The sequence below is a fragment of the Aspergillus brasiliensis genome (genome assembly GCF_001889945.1).
Source record: "Aspergillus brasiliensis CBS 101740 unplaced genomic scaffold ASPBRscaffold_3, whole genome shotgun sequence".
Classification (NCBI taxonomy): Eukaryota; Fungi; Ascomycota; class Eurotiomycetes; order Eurotiales; family Aspergillaceae; genus Aspergillus; species Aspergillus brasiliensis.
In genome coordinates, this window is record NW_027137444.1 from 2,331,988 (window position 1) to 2,346,221 (window position 14,234).

The following is a 14,234-nucleotide window of genomic DNA, read 5'->3' on the forward strand; positions in this document are numbered from 1 at the left end:
ATGCCCTCCTACTCCCTTACCATTATTAACGCCCGCCTTCTTCAAACAAAAGAGCAACAGCTAAATGAGAATTTAAACGTACAGGCAAAAAGTCGACACCGACACAGCGGACAAACACCGACAAGTAGATGCCGGCAGCGCAGCCAACAAACAACCGTTCAAAGATCCCACCAAGTACGGAATGAAGGCATCTCCAGCTACAAATGCATGGGGGAATCATAAGGGGTGGGTGTCTGCGGAGGAGTTTCCGTTTGCATCGGCGAAGGAGGGAGGGAAGGAGTACGTTCATACCATACCTAATTTCTTCCCATTCTTCATATCAGTTCCAGGCTGTTCAGGACGTGCTAGTAAGTTAACGATATAATTGTCATTGGTGATGATGCAGCGCCATCCTAGTAGGCGTGACGGTCAACTCGCAGGAAGAACAGAAGCGGTCCCTACGGAGCTTTTATCAAAAGAACAAGGTCAAATCGTACGATGCGAAGAACAATAAATCGGATGGGAGTTGGTTTGAGATTACGGGGTTTAAGGTGAAGAGTGGGAAGAATGCGAAGGTTGGGTATGTTTATACCATTTTTCTTTCTTCTTCCATTCCTTTCTTTCTCTCATTATCATTGTCTTTGTGGCTTTCTTCAGGGTACTGTGATGCTAATGATCTGGGCAGACCATATTGCCAGGCTTTCACCGATAAGAAGACCGGGGATGTGTGCAAGGCGAATACCCCCGTTATTGGGGACTGGGGGTTCGATGTGGCTCAGTATGCTTATGTTTATAACCATTCGACGAAGAAGTTTGATTATGTGGGCAAGTGAAGTGGTTGGAGGCTTCGCTTGATGGGGATGTGTACATGGTACCACTCGGTACTTCGATTGAGATGGGTTGATTTCAGGTTTTTGGTTTATGTCGGTCCGGCATGGGGAAGAGGCCGTCTATATTTTCGGCCTCGTGTATGTTTATGTGTGCTTGTTTGTTATTTCAGTTTAGACTACATGTTAGAGTTGAATTTCGGGTGCTTTAGTTGATAGTATGATATTACTACTCAAGTGGTTCATACATTTAGAAACTGTTAGATGGTTGAACTGGATCCCTGTGTTTGGTTTCACTCACTGCCCGTCTAATCTTGATAGCTTCCGGTGTTTGCGAGAATACTCTACGCGCAGGTTTTTGGTATGGTATCAAGCGAATTGGCTCATTATAATCTTCTATATTGCCCAGGGTATATGCAACCGAAAGTATTAACAATGCAGAATGCCAATCAAGCTATGCGCTCATGTCCAAATCAGTCATCGCTATCATCCAGAACAAACCGGCCCCGTTTCGGGGCCCTCTCCACACTTCTATTCAAAAGAGTCGAGACATCAGGAAGCTCAAAATCATCATCCGTCTCTCCGTCCTGGGTCCTTTGCGAGCAGTAGAACGGTTCCACCTCAGCGGTAGTCGCTGATACTGAGTGCTTGCTTGGTGGTGTTCGTTCTACTTCATACACATCCGGCTCTTGATTCCTTGGCTTGACTGATACTTGCTTCGATGTGCGCCTTGATTTAGTTTTCGAATGAACCTCCCAATGACCATTTGGCTTCGGCGCTACTATCGAGGCCTCCGGTCTGGAGGCTGCCTCACGGGCCAAGATCCCCTTGTAACGATCCCCACAGTCTGGAGCAATTTGGTCCATCTTCTGCAACGTTTGAATCATGCGACGAGTCAATGACCCATGTCTAACCGCCTTCGTAGGTCTTGGTGCGAGCTGAAGGCGTGGGAAGGCGTCACTTCTGGGATAACTGACCAGAAGCTCTTCACTGGGCCCAGCGTTGCTGTAGTGAAGTTCAAGTTCTCTTTGCTGCGCTGGGGTAAGCAGGACATCTTCAAGCGCCGGCAATTCCACGGGCTCTGGAGTCGGCGTGCGAGCCTTACTTTTGGTTGGTGCTTTGCGCTTCGAGGTCCCGGCCAAATGTGATGCCGTAGTGAACCCAGTCTCGACATTATCAGGCATATGGAATTTCTTCGGCGGCCTCTTCGGTGCCCGGCCTCGCCGTTTCGGCTCTGGCAGATCCGGCTGAGTATTTTCCTCAGGAATCTCGATTGCCCTTTTATCAGCTACAGGCCGCACACCCGGTGGCAGAATCCGCGGAGACATATCATCGTGAAAGGTGAACCGGGTGCCACTGGCGATCATCTGCTGCATCTTTTCATAATTATCCTTGGCCTTGATATAAGACTCCTCTTCCTTGCCTTGCATGAGTAGGAGCGTGATCTTTCCTGACCGCTTTCGACCGGTACGACCCATGCGCTGAAGCATACGAATAGGTGAAGCTGAAGAGTCGTAGCACACGATAAGGTCCACTTCACCGATATCCAAACCTTCCTCGCCGATTGAAGTTGCAACGATTGTGTTGTAGGTGCCCTTCTTGAACTTCTGCACAATGTCGAGTTGTGTTTTCTGCCCCATACCTTCCGATCCCTTGGCGCTACTCTGCCCGACAAAGACATGGGGCCGAATCATGGGTTCGTATCTTTTGAGTACTCTCGTGACCTCTTCTGCGCTATCACGAAAGTGTACGAATATCATCACACGAGTGGCTGGTTGATCCTTGTTTTCGTCTGCACCAGAGCCTTCACCAGCATCCATGAAATGATTCAACACCACCTGTTTCAGATACTCCAACTTGGGGTGTCCAATGAACTCGGGATTCTTTGTCCAGGGCTGCAAATGAGCCATGAGCTTTTTGTAGCTCTCGTCCTGAACGACTTGCCGCTGATACTTGCCACCCTTTTGTCCCTCGGTGTTGGATTGAAAGTGCAGAAGGTGACGATAAAATGGCGTTATCCCATGATATTTGAGAAGATCGATACCATGAGCCAAGCTGGCTAGAACCGTGAAGATTGCATTCATTTTGGCCTTGACGCCAATATGGGCGTTTCTGCCGGAATCTGACAGCATCCATTGTTGTCTGGCTTTAGTGAGTCCGTAAGCTGTCAGACCCATGGGGTCACGACCCCAATAGGCATTTGTGCTCCGTAACTGATCAAGAAGTGGCTGTAAAGCTCTCGACATCAGGTCCATGCAGAGGACCATTTCTTCCGAATTCTGGAATGTCTGCACATCCGTGTCTTTGGAATGGACATATTCCCTAATGTCGAGTGACTGCTCTGTTCGTATCTCGACTTTCGATATGTCCAGTCCGTCAATGACAGCCTGGACCGATTCTACGGTTGATCCTGGCGTGGCTGTCAAAGCCAGGACGCGGAAGCTCTGATTGTACCGCCGCAGGAACTTAACAACTTCGACATATGCATAACCACCGGTTGCACGATGCGCTTCATCGACAACAACCAATACGATTCGCTTCGGGTCAGCAATCCCGGTTTTCAGGTCGTTGATCAAAGTTTGAGGTGTCATGAAGAATACGCGTTTCGCCTTCCATTCTTCGGCCCGGATTCCCGGAGCAGCCTCCCCCGTAAGCATAGTGGTCTGGGATCTGGGGATCCCAGCGACTTCAAAGCATGCAGAAATCTGCTGAGCAACTAGCGGTTTTGTAGGCGCCACGAAGACAATCTGAGCGTCCTTGGTCCACCGAAACCAATTGAGCATAATAGTAGCTGCAATGAACGTTTTACCAAGACCCGTGGGTAGAGCTACAAGCAGGTTATGAAAGAGGCCCTTCTGCGCAATATTGAATTGATAGTCTCGAGTTTTACCCAGATTCGTAGGATAAACCCACGTACCCAAGGCTTCTTGGTTGAGTTTATGCTGAGTAGGTGGCTCGCTCTTTTCAGGCGGAGAGTACACCTGTTCACCGCGCGGTGGCTGATTTTCTGGGTGTCTGGCAACCATACCAAAGAGCGTGGTTTGGCGAACACCTAGCGCAGGATTCGTTGACTGTGTGAATGACCGAGCCGCCGGACGAGGCTGAGGCGCAGGAGGTGGTGACATTGACAGGTCTGAGTCAAATGCATCGTCCGGTATATCATCCAAAAAGTCATTGGAGGCTCCAACGGTAGTGTTCTCTTGTCCAACAATGAAGGTAGCTGATGGACGAGTGGACTTCTGTAAAGGCACGGAGGGAGCTGGTCTTGATGTCTCTTCCTCGAACGATTGTAGCGATGCCTCAATCGCCGCCTTCATCTCTTCATCATCATCATACTCATCATCTTTATCAACGCCCGCAGCGGTTCCTCTGCTTTGAGTTGTCTCTGGTAAAGTGGTGGCGGCAGCTCGGAGAGGCAAGCCAGGATCAGGCTTCTTCCATCGGGGACCACGAAGCATTTCCGGTGGAGAGGGAGGCTGTGTTAGTTGCGTCACAAAGATGTTCTCCTGGACATTTGCGTTCTTGGGAGCGAAGACTTTGTATTTGGACCGTGCCTCTCGTTCACTATCGTCTTGGAAGTAGTATGACTCTCGTTCGGGAGAGGGCAGTTCATCGCCATCATAGTCGATGAACGAGTCTGAGCTTAGCGATGTCCTAGCCCCATCGCCACGCTCAGCACGAAGCTTCCGATGCGATTGCAGATCCGTGTCTGGGGTATCTTTACCAGCTCTCAGACGACGGCGCTTGGCTGGTCGGGGAGTGTCAGGATCAGTCGAGTCTGCCCCATCCGAAGGCCGGTCGATGCCCAAGTCGCCCAGATCATCATCGAAATAGTCAGAGGAGCCATCTCCAAGGCCGGACATAGCGAACCCGAGGTGCTTCGTAGGATAAAACCCCGACCACCGTCGAAGATGCCTGGACGCGACGCGTTAAGAGCAATCACATGTCCTTATCGATAACGGCTTATATAAGTCATGAGTAAGCGGTTAGTCTTGACAAGGATACTAGATCTGTATAGACTCAGTTCACACATATAGCCCATAAGGAATGATACATCAACGTGGAGACGATCAGGAAACTAGAATCAAAAGCGAGTCGCGTATCATTGGGTGCGATGTTTGGGGCATGATGATAAGCCATATGGATGTACCAGGTTTACTAGTTGACCTCTTACTAGTTACCTAGTTAGTTAACTAGTTAACTAACTATCGCGCTGTGCTGACATAGCATAAGTGGATCTCAAGCTGGAAGTCCCAAAGGAGAGTATAGCCGAGATAAAGACAAGCTGTGCCTAATCCCACTTTTTACTCTTTGAAAGAAACTTTGACTGGTTCCAAATTCTTGCGGGTGTTTGGTCGATGTGACAAAGGAACACCAGCAATCGAAGCTTGATGGAAATAAAGGAATGAATAGGGGTAGACATGTATACCCCGTATGCACAGTTACTATAGCATCGAAAAAGCAGTCCAGCACTGAGTTGATCTTCACAACCTGCATCCTGCACTTACCTTGTCAGGTAGGCACACTGCATATACGAAGTACAGCAAGCTCATTATCGGCTAGGTACTCCGTACTCTTGAAGTAAGATGTCACGAGTTTCAAATTGGCCGGGCTTGTCTTGGCCTTGACACTCGCTAGTTGGCTCCAAGTACTGCTTGTAGAATGTAGGAAACCTGGGGATGAAGTTCTTACAGGGATATTGGGAACTCTGTGCACGTGGCGGGATATTAACAGAGGAGTTCCCGAATTACTCTGTAAAGTCTCTGCTAGGCCTTCTATCTTCAGTTGCTCTGCAAGTCTTTTCTAGCTAGCAATATCTACCTCAATTAAGTCATTTGTAATGACCACGACCAAGTGTCTCTGAAATGTTTGGCTTCTCTATTGGCTCCCAATCCCTCCCACGGCGAAGAAAGTGCGCCGCTATTTGAGTTACTTCGACGGTATCATAGTGCTGCTCCAATTTGTAAAAGCTATTGGCCTTCTGCCTGCGATCTCAAACACCAATTAAACTCTATTGATGCCGAGTCCAGTAGTAGATTGTTGGTGTAATGCCTCCCAATTGCTCTTACTCATTACTAGATGTTAGCCTGTATCAATACCTATACGTATCTCTTACTCCCGTTGTCCTGCATCGAATGATTTGCGATCATTGTGGTATAGTGAGTGCAACAAGACGACCGGATCAGTAGCTTCAGCCTTAAACCTACTCAGTAGTCTCAGAGTGCGGGCTTATCGGAGGAGGTCTACTCCGTATTAGTTCCGGAGGTGTACTAATTATTTGCTTTTGTATGAAAGGGGTAGCCGATGCTAAAATGTGAATAGTGCCAGGATAATGGCTGTTAGAATAAAGTCCATTAGTCGATCATTGAATAGGGATGATTGATGACAGTATGAGAAGCTCAAAATGAGACAAAGTTTTCAGGCGGTCAATAATTGAACCTCGACACCATCCAAGAATGCTGAGTATAGCCACGTGATGGTCAGGATGGCTGTCCTCCGAATCCTTTCCATCCCCAACTTTGGTGTCTTTCAGGATGGAGCGGATAAAGAATGATTCGCCTGGACAGGCATGTCGGATCTGTCCGAGGTACACTAGGCCAGAAGAAGCAAATCCAGTGTCGATGAATCTGACAGAATCCCTTTCAAAAGTCCGGCCCCTATTTCTTGACCGTGGTGCCTACAAGAACTTCCAAGTCCAACCACCTCTTTACCTGATATCTAGTGCATTCCAGGGTGTTCGCATGACACTTTCTGACAGATCAGCCCACCAATAACTGTGGCCCATTCATCAATTCGGATGCGCTGTCTCGACCCCATCCACTGATAAGACCGGATGGTGGACAGTGACGGACCATTATGGAGTCCATGGGAGACAGTCTAGCTTGGACTAGCTTAGCAGCATCCCGTTTAGTGTTGGAGTAGTGCAATTAGTGCCTTGGAATTGCCTCTCTTGTCTAGGGTTATTTTTAGCCGATCCTTTCCAGTCCCCAGATTTTCAGGGTCTGCGTATGTTGACTGGCTGTTCACTCTTCACCACTTCGGCCTTGTTCTCGATGAAATTGAAGGACTGGGCCCCGATTCTTGGACTGTGCTTCGCGCTGTTTCTCTTTCTCTCCCCCCATCTCGTAGGCACCTGCTCCCAAACTAAAAAATCAATCCACCTCCACAAATGGCGCCTCCACATTCGTCCTCTAGATGTCTCTATCCGATGGGATTGAGTTGCCACCAAATGTAAGGGTGTGGACTAGCTCCGACCCAGTGAATCCACTCATCCAGACGCTTCTTGAGGAATCCAGCACTAGCCTGTGCGACTCTGACGGCCTACTGAAACCCCGCTAATCGCAACTGGGGAGTGAATATCGCCTGATACGCTTGGGCAACTTTCCCCCGGTCCATTGTTCGCCTCGCATCCTTGGCCCGTTTAGTTATTTACAGCCCGTCCTTTTTCCCTTTCACCTCGTCTGCCTTTTCCCCTCTTCCTTTCTCTTCTCTCTTCTCTCTTCTTCCTTTCCTCCCTCACAGTCCTTCGTTTCGTGCTACTCTGTCGCGCTCGTTTCGCTGCTTGCTTCTACACTTCAGTCAATCCAAACCTCTGTCGTTTCCTCGATCCCATTCGTCAAGATGAAGTTCAACAGCGCTATCGCTCTGTCCTCCCTCCTGGCTCTCGCCGTCGCCCAGGACTCTTCCTCCACGACCAGCTCCGCGACGACCACTGCTAGCTTGTCTCCTCAGGCTTCCTGCGCTACCAAGTGTAAGTTTTGCTTTCTCGCCTCTGTTGCTGTCACTACCTGCATCACTTCTGCAACCCGGACCTTTTTTTTTTTAATCCCGTCCAAATAAACTCAACGGCCTGCATCCTCTCCACTACATCAACCTACCACAACAAACCACTGTATTAAAAGCAAAATTAACAAACAATTTCCAGGCTCTGAGACCGACATCTGCTGTGTCGCCCAGTGCTACAGCGTTCCCTGCCCCGACAACGCCCAAGCCAACGACACCACCAGCTGCGTTGCCGCCTGCCCCCAGGGCTCCGGCTCCCCCAGCGACCAGCGCTCCTACGCCAGTTGCCAGAGCAGCTGCTACAGCAGCTACTTCTTCCCCGCCAGTGCCACCGGAGCGTCGGGCTCTCAGGCTACCACTGCCGGCTCCAACGACGCCAGCACCACGAAGAGTGGAAGTTCCTCTTCGTCGACCGGTTCCAGTACGTCCACTTCTACCTTCACTTACATTTCCTATACTTCATGACTAACCCTCCCTTCTTCAATCACAGGCTCTAACTCCAAGTCTGGCTCCTCCGGAACTAGCACCGCGACTGGCGCTCATGCCAGCTCCACCGAAAACGCCGCCGCTATTGCGCAGCTCAAGCTGGGCGTTTCCGCAGCCGGTGTGCTTGGATTCGTCCTGGCTGCTTGGGCTCTGTAAATGAGCTGAAACAAGCTAATCCATGGGCCGATGACCGATGATTTACAGAATGGAGGAGAGGGGAAGTGAGGGGGAGAAAGCTATCTGTCTACTGCACACTTAATCCAGCGCTTGTGTTAATATGATTGATTGATTGATTACGGGAAAATTTAGTTAATATGGGAACTTGTCACTACTACTTACTCTACCTATTCATGTTATCTTACTCGTGAGCTAATAATCAACCTGATTGCTATCTGTGGGTCAGTAATAGTATTATACCTACTAGCTCATCAACTGGTCAATTGCTTGTCCACTTTAATACCATTCAGACCTGTCTTATCTCCACTAGTATACTCATATATATTACTACAGCGATATTGCTAATCTACTACTCACATGACATGCACCTCATCTAGACAGTGTACCCAGTTCGAACCTAGGTACAGGCAGCCCACTAGTAGTGATATTACACAATTGTTGCATAACTATCACAAGTATTTACTTTCAGTAGGCAACTCTACTAAGTTGATAGCAGGTGTCTTGATGTATTATGTGTGTATACCCCGCATATATACCCACTGATATTCACCCACTGACACCCTCGGTGGGTCTCGGGCTCGGGCTCGGGCTCGGTAACTGTTGTGTTGATCATCGTGCACTGTAGATCTATTTGATTTTGGTCTGTTTACATTTATCAGGTTTCGGAATAAGGCTGGTATGAGGTTCTTGTATAGTTTGTAGCTGGGTTAGATGATGGTTCTTTCTATCTGGCATGATGGATATGAGCAAGTGAATATATTAATTAGTAGCAAACATTCTGATGGCTTACATCCATACATGGTCAGCTATCTAATCCTCAAGAGCACATGTCTATTTCTCCTGTATATGTACTTTACGATTAACGCCCACATAGTTTCATCTATCTGGCTCACAGGACAGCATCGGGTATGTAACATATCAATTGTAACATCGAATGGCCACGGAAATATGCATGGAAATACAGCGGTGCGGGCAGAAAAAGAACGAATGAGCGCATGTCCGACATGTATGCAGTGAGCACAAAGTAGGCATCAGCCCGTGATCTCGCCAAGGCATTGGGCTCATGCAAGCACAACATCGTTCGCCTTGATGCGGGAGGAGGCACGAAAGGTAGCGAGGGCATTGAAGATATGTCGATCTGCCCCCTTTGCAGTGGAAGAGAGTTTCCGATGTCATTGATCCCTGACATACAGAACGACATGCTGGTATCTTCGCCTCTGTCTCGGCTTTATCCCCTCTGATACTGTGAACAATGTAGCGGTGTTGGTGAGGCTTGAAGATCCCTGGCATGAGACACGGACATGTTGCATCAAGCCATAAATCATGCGAAGCAGTAATGCATACCAGAATGAAGGTCGTATGGAGTCACAACCAAAGAAAGAGCGGAAAGTAACGAGCCCAAATCCCATTCAACACCAACGCCATACCAATGTAAGTCTAGAATGTGACATATTAGTTTAGATCTTATAAAGCCCCGCCAGCGGCATGGTAATGGTGATTTTCGCATTCAGACGCGGTCCCGAGCAAAGTCCAAGACCTCGCAGTCATCTTCAAAGAAGCCGTCATCGAGCCCACCACCCATGGTCATGGCCGAAGCTTGCTTCTTCTTCCTGCGCGTGGTAATGACCACTTCTTCCACATTGCCCGTACTATTTCCCAGGCTAATTAAGTTCTCCATTTCGGCTCCAAACCCATGGTGTTGTTCATGTATCATATCATCGTCTTCATCGCTGGAGGCGCTGAACGGCCGTACGTGAAGCTTTGTGGTGGATAAGGGGCCGCCGAAGGTCCATTGACCCGTCGGGACTGAACCCACGGAGTCGTCTGCCTCACTGTACACAAAGAGGTTGACTCTCTGGTCGGTGTGGAAGGGCTGATATGGTGTGTTTGTCTCAATCTCCGCCTGTGAAAGAGGCTGGCATTTGAGCTTCGACGCTGGCGGTGGTCGTAGAGGCGCGGATGGCAAAGCCAACGTTGCAGAGACCGTTGTTTCGGTGGTGGCGGCAGTACCCACGGTCATGGGACCGCAAGGTGTCTGCATGTGGGGAGGCAAGCGAAACTCAAGTTCTTTGTTTCCGATCACCGACTGCACCTGCCTACTCTTATTGGGGGAGGTGGAGCGTTTAATTCTGTACAGACGGAAGTAACCCCCGTCTATCAGGCCCAAAAATGGCATTCCTTTATGGATAATCCACGTCACACGAGCCGCAACGGGGTCTCGGGAGAGATTGGATAGGTGCAGGCGGTGTTCACCACCATGCCGGATGGTGTTGACCGTTTTGACAGTGCCGGTGGCAGCGGCCCCCATTGATTTACTCAGGCCAGCAGCAACCGCCTTGCCGCCCCTCACTCCAGCTGCAGAAGGCATTGCAAAGCCACCTACGGAGGGAAAAGCGGCCCCGGTGGAGGGAGTACGTCCCCTAACTGCGGCAAGAATGGGTTGTGTTTTACCGCCAACCATCTTGAAGGCCGCCGATAATGGGTTCGCAGCCGCCCCCCGGTCAGGAAGCTCTTCGGCCGGAACATCAGCAGTATGCGGTTTCGTCGGCTTTGGTAGAGACCGTCGAAAAGGAGGCCATTGAAAGGCGCTCCGAGGCAGGTCAAAGACATGCACCGTCGGTTTACCCGTAATCACTGCAAGCTTGTCCCCAGAAGGCGGACACCAAACCACGTCCACTATATGGGACGTAGTCAGTCGCGGGTACCGTGCAACCTGTCGCACACTCGGCTGCACAGATGCTGGGTCGTCTGACATAAAGGCCCCGGCTCGACAGTATTTGGCCTGCATAACATCCCAAACATACTGGACATCCCCCTTTTTACTCGCGGTAAATAGCATGAGGCCGTTGGGAGAAAATGAAAGGAAGCTGCAGCCATTCGGGACCTGAAAAGTGGCCACTGGGTTGAACAAAGAACTCTTGGCTTCGCCTTCGTCTAGCTTTCGCAGATCGAAGATTGATACCAGATCAGGTTCAGTAGTGGACACAGACTGGGTTTCCTGGGCATGGGTAGGAGGAAAGAGATTGTACCCCTGAGGTGAGAACTCCGTCATATTGGGAGAGCGGCGTGCTGGCATGCTTTGAGCCTGCTCCTTATTCCAGTAACTGTTCCATGCTTGTAGTCCCTGGTCACCCATCCAGCGTGCACCTCGCATAAGCTCCTGGGTGACACCCCGGGCTACTTTGCCGAAAAAGCTTTCGCCTTCTCCGACATCAGTAGCGCAGTTGATAGCTGGACGCGATGGGGGACTTCGAGTCTCAAGCCCGAATGCCTTCCCTTGCACCAAGGACGTCGGCACGGCCGCACGAAGAGTAGCTCTGTAGGTGGCGGACGGTGGAACAATAGCTACCCATCTCCCCTTCAATGCCACGATAGGACTGTCAGAGTTGAGAGATCCATGAGGAGAATCAGATTGAGATCCATCTGGGTCAGTAGAGCTGGAAGACGTGGAGTATCGCCGAGATTCTTTCGACTTAATACTGGTCCATGCCTTTCCTAGAAATTGGTACTTGTTCATGCTGTACATGTACACTTCCCCACTGGAGCCAGACGCTACGACGATGTAGCTCCCGCTCACAAAGAGCTTGAGATTACCGGCCGGTGAAGGAGCCAAAGCAGGGAGACCAGGTATATTGCCAAAGCATGGAGTGGGCGGCGTGGACAAAAGCGTTGTGATGTGCTCTCCCGTCCTCAGAGAATACACCTCGACCCGTGTCTGGTAATACCTGGTCTCTTCTTTCGCACGCCCTCCAGCGGCCGACTGTCTCCCAGTGGGAATGTCGTTTGCTTCCGAGCTATTTGAAGATGCATGGCCCTCATCATCTGGTTGAGCAGCGGGGCCGTGAATGATGACAGCAACATGAGGTCTGGATTGTTGAGACGTGTCAGTAGTTGAGGTGTTGCTCAGCAACTTGGCTTCGATTACGCGGCCATTGAGACCCGCCAACTTCCCTACAGGACGCGTTTTGCGATCTTCAATGGCAAGGACGTCCAAGCTGCCATCCGTGCCGACCAGGAGAACGCTACTCCCCATTCTGGAGGCTTTGGATGACGGGCTGATGATCGTATCGAACGCACAGAACGAATAACTACCGTCGGTTGCGGCCCTGTTCTGACCAGAGAACAGAGGCAAATCGATATCCGGCGCTCCATAGAAATGGGCTTGCGGCAGATGCGGCAGGGGTACCTGGTTATTGAATGGACTACTGACAGAATTGCTCTTTTGTCGATCCACGGAGTGCTGTCTAGACACACTGCTGGTTGCGTAACCCCGCCCATAGCTCAAGGGCCTTGCTCCTGGAGGCGGAGACGTCGAAGAGGGCTGGCTGAATCCGCCCTTGTCTTGACTGGTGAGAAAACCGAAGGGAGACCCGCTGTTGAACTCGCCATCAACGGCATCATTCGGAGGACTTTTGCCATATGGGATGGACTTGGCCCAAGTACCAGTGCGGTAAACAATGTCGTTCTCCGGAGAGTCCCCCAGAGTGCCAAGGGCATCCAGTACCGGTGACACGATAGTGTTGCTAGGTGGCGGCTCCAGTGTTGGATTGGGGCAGGACGATGGTTCAGCCTGCAGAGGCGGTGACGGTGACGGTACTTCTGCTTCTAGACTGCATACGACGCGTCAACCCAGGTCAGCCAGCTGTCCGCATAGATCCCAAACCCTTCTAAACACGTGGAAGGACTCAGACTTACAGGTCGTCAGGTGTAGACTTCGGGATTGTTTTGGCTGCTTTATTCTTCCCCTTGGTTCCGGTTTTCCCCTTTTTCTTGGTCTTTCCACCGAGATCATGCTCCAATGTGATTCGGCTGGGATCGTCAGGAAGGGGGCTGGTATCACCTAAGGACCGGCTCTGCTGGCGAAACAAATCGTCCGAAGCTGCCGGTGGCATTCAAGTGGAGGGATTGCCTCACAGAGGCAATATGGACTCAGTTGGGGACAGCCGCTCTCAGAACCCTTGATCCGGGCTGAGAACGGAGGGTCTGACGGTGTGGTCGACCGGCAACGACACTCGCAAGGGTGATATGGATTCACTGCCGGAGGAATCCCGTGGAGGTGTGGTCTATAGTCCAGCAACGGCTATCAGCAGGAGTTATACAATAGCGGGTAACTGATGCTTCGGGAGGGGGGAGTTACAGTAGTTTCCAGTGCTACAGATCCCAAGGAACAGGTGTAGCAAGAAGTTTAGATACAACGGCCGTGCCGGAGGAACGGAGAGAACAGCGTATCCGGAGCGGAGATCCGTGGACACGCCGGTGGGTGGGTGTGTAAACACGACAGGTCGGAAGCACTGCTTATACCGCCTGTCTGGGTTGTAGACCACTTATAGTAGTCGGGACAGATAGATACAGTGACGGATCAAGAGACGCGTCTGGATTTGAGGTAATAGGCAGCGGGGAACTCGTTGAAATGAAGCAGAAGTTGTTATGGCGAGAGTACAGCAAAGGGAAGAAGAGAGAAGAGAGAGAGGGAGGGGGAGGGGAACCGGATCAGGTCAGGAGCATGGATGACATCTCCATGGGTAGGCTGACTACGACGCCGGACTTATCTCCTATCAGTCACTTCTTCCCCCCCAAAGCCAACGGTAAGTAGTTTCCCCTACTAACTACTAGTTTCCCTCCCCCCGTTCGTTCCTTCCCATAAGGTTCCAGGGCCACCACATGACGGGGCTCCAGTGATCATTGGCTACTAGTGGGGGATCCGGCCAGGCATGACCGTCATAACATGACGCAGTCGGGTAAGGTTCCTACATGATACATGGTCTCTAGTAATTAGATTGCAGATGGGATGGGGCCCTTCCCCTCTCTGCTGTGTCTTCTTGTCTTCCACTCCCACTCCCACGTCCTCCCATCCAGGCAGGTGGGCTGGGACCTGGAATTAGGAGGCATCCGATGATCTGCACTTACCGTACCGTGTATTCGCCAATACCCCGTAAGGCGGAGAACCTACGATTCTTACACACGCCATGGGCGCCTTTCCCC

The 14,234-nt window shown here is 50.6% G+C and overlaps 4 protein-coding genes across 4 annotated transcripts in view; 2 read left to right on the plus strand and 2 right to left on the minus strand.

The window, feature by feature from the left end:
* ASPBRDRAFT_52930 (uncharacterized protein) overlaps positions 1-812 on the plus strand; it is a gene marked incomplete at both ends in the record, with an annotated part of 1,181 nt that extends 369 nt beyond the window's left edge. The window contains 3 exons of the mRNA XM_067626974.1: positions 85-279; positions 386-559; positions 665-812. Coding sequence (XP_067482199.1) covers positions 85-279; positions 386-559; positions 665-812 — 517 coding nt within the window. The remainder of the gene's footprint in view (positions 1-84; positions 280-385; positions 560-664) is intronic.
* A 364-nt stretch (positions 813-1,176) lies between these two features.
* Positions 1,177-4,724, minus strand: mph1 (3'-5' DNA helicase). The gene has a single exon (XM_067621726.1). The coding sequence runs from the start codon at positions 4,667-4,669 to the stop codon at positions 1,280-1,282; it is 3,390 nt and encodes a 1,129-aa protein (XP_067482200.1). The 5' UTR covers positions 4,670-4,724; the 3' UTR covers positions 1,177-1,279.
* Positions 4,725-7,427: 2,703 nt separating this feature from the next.
* Positions 7,428-8,231, plus strand: ASPBRDRAFT_193639 (uncharacterized protein; the record flags this gene model as incomplete). Its single annotated transcript, XM_067620652.1, has 3 exons — positions 7,428-7,557; positions 7,732-8,010; positions 8,080-8,231. 3 exons carry the CDS (start codon positions 7,428-7,430, stop codon positions 8,229-8,231), a joined length of 561 nt encoding a protein of 186 aa, XP_067482201.1.
* A 1,411-nt stretch (positions 8,232-9,642) lies between these two features.
* Positions 9,643-13,440, minus strand: ASPBRDRAFT_468442 (uncharacterized protein). Its single transcript, XM_067625730.1, has 3 exons — positions 13,390-13,440; positions 12,948-13,315; positions 9,643-12,862 (listed from the first exon to the last, which is right to left on the minus strand). Exons 2-3 carry the CDS (start codon positions 13,142-13,144, stop codon positions 9,760-9,762), a joined length of 3,300 nt encoding a protein of 1,099 aa, XP_067482202.1. The 5' UTR covers positions 13,145-13,315; positions 13,390-13,440; the 3' UTR covers positions 9,643-9,759.
* Positions 13,441-14,234: the final 794 nt, after the last annotated feature.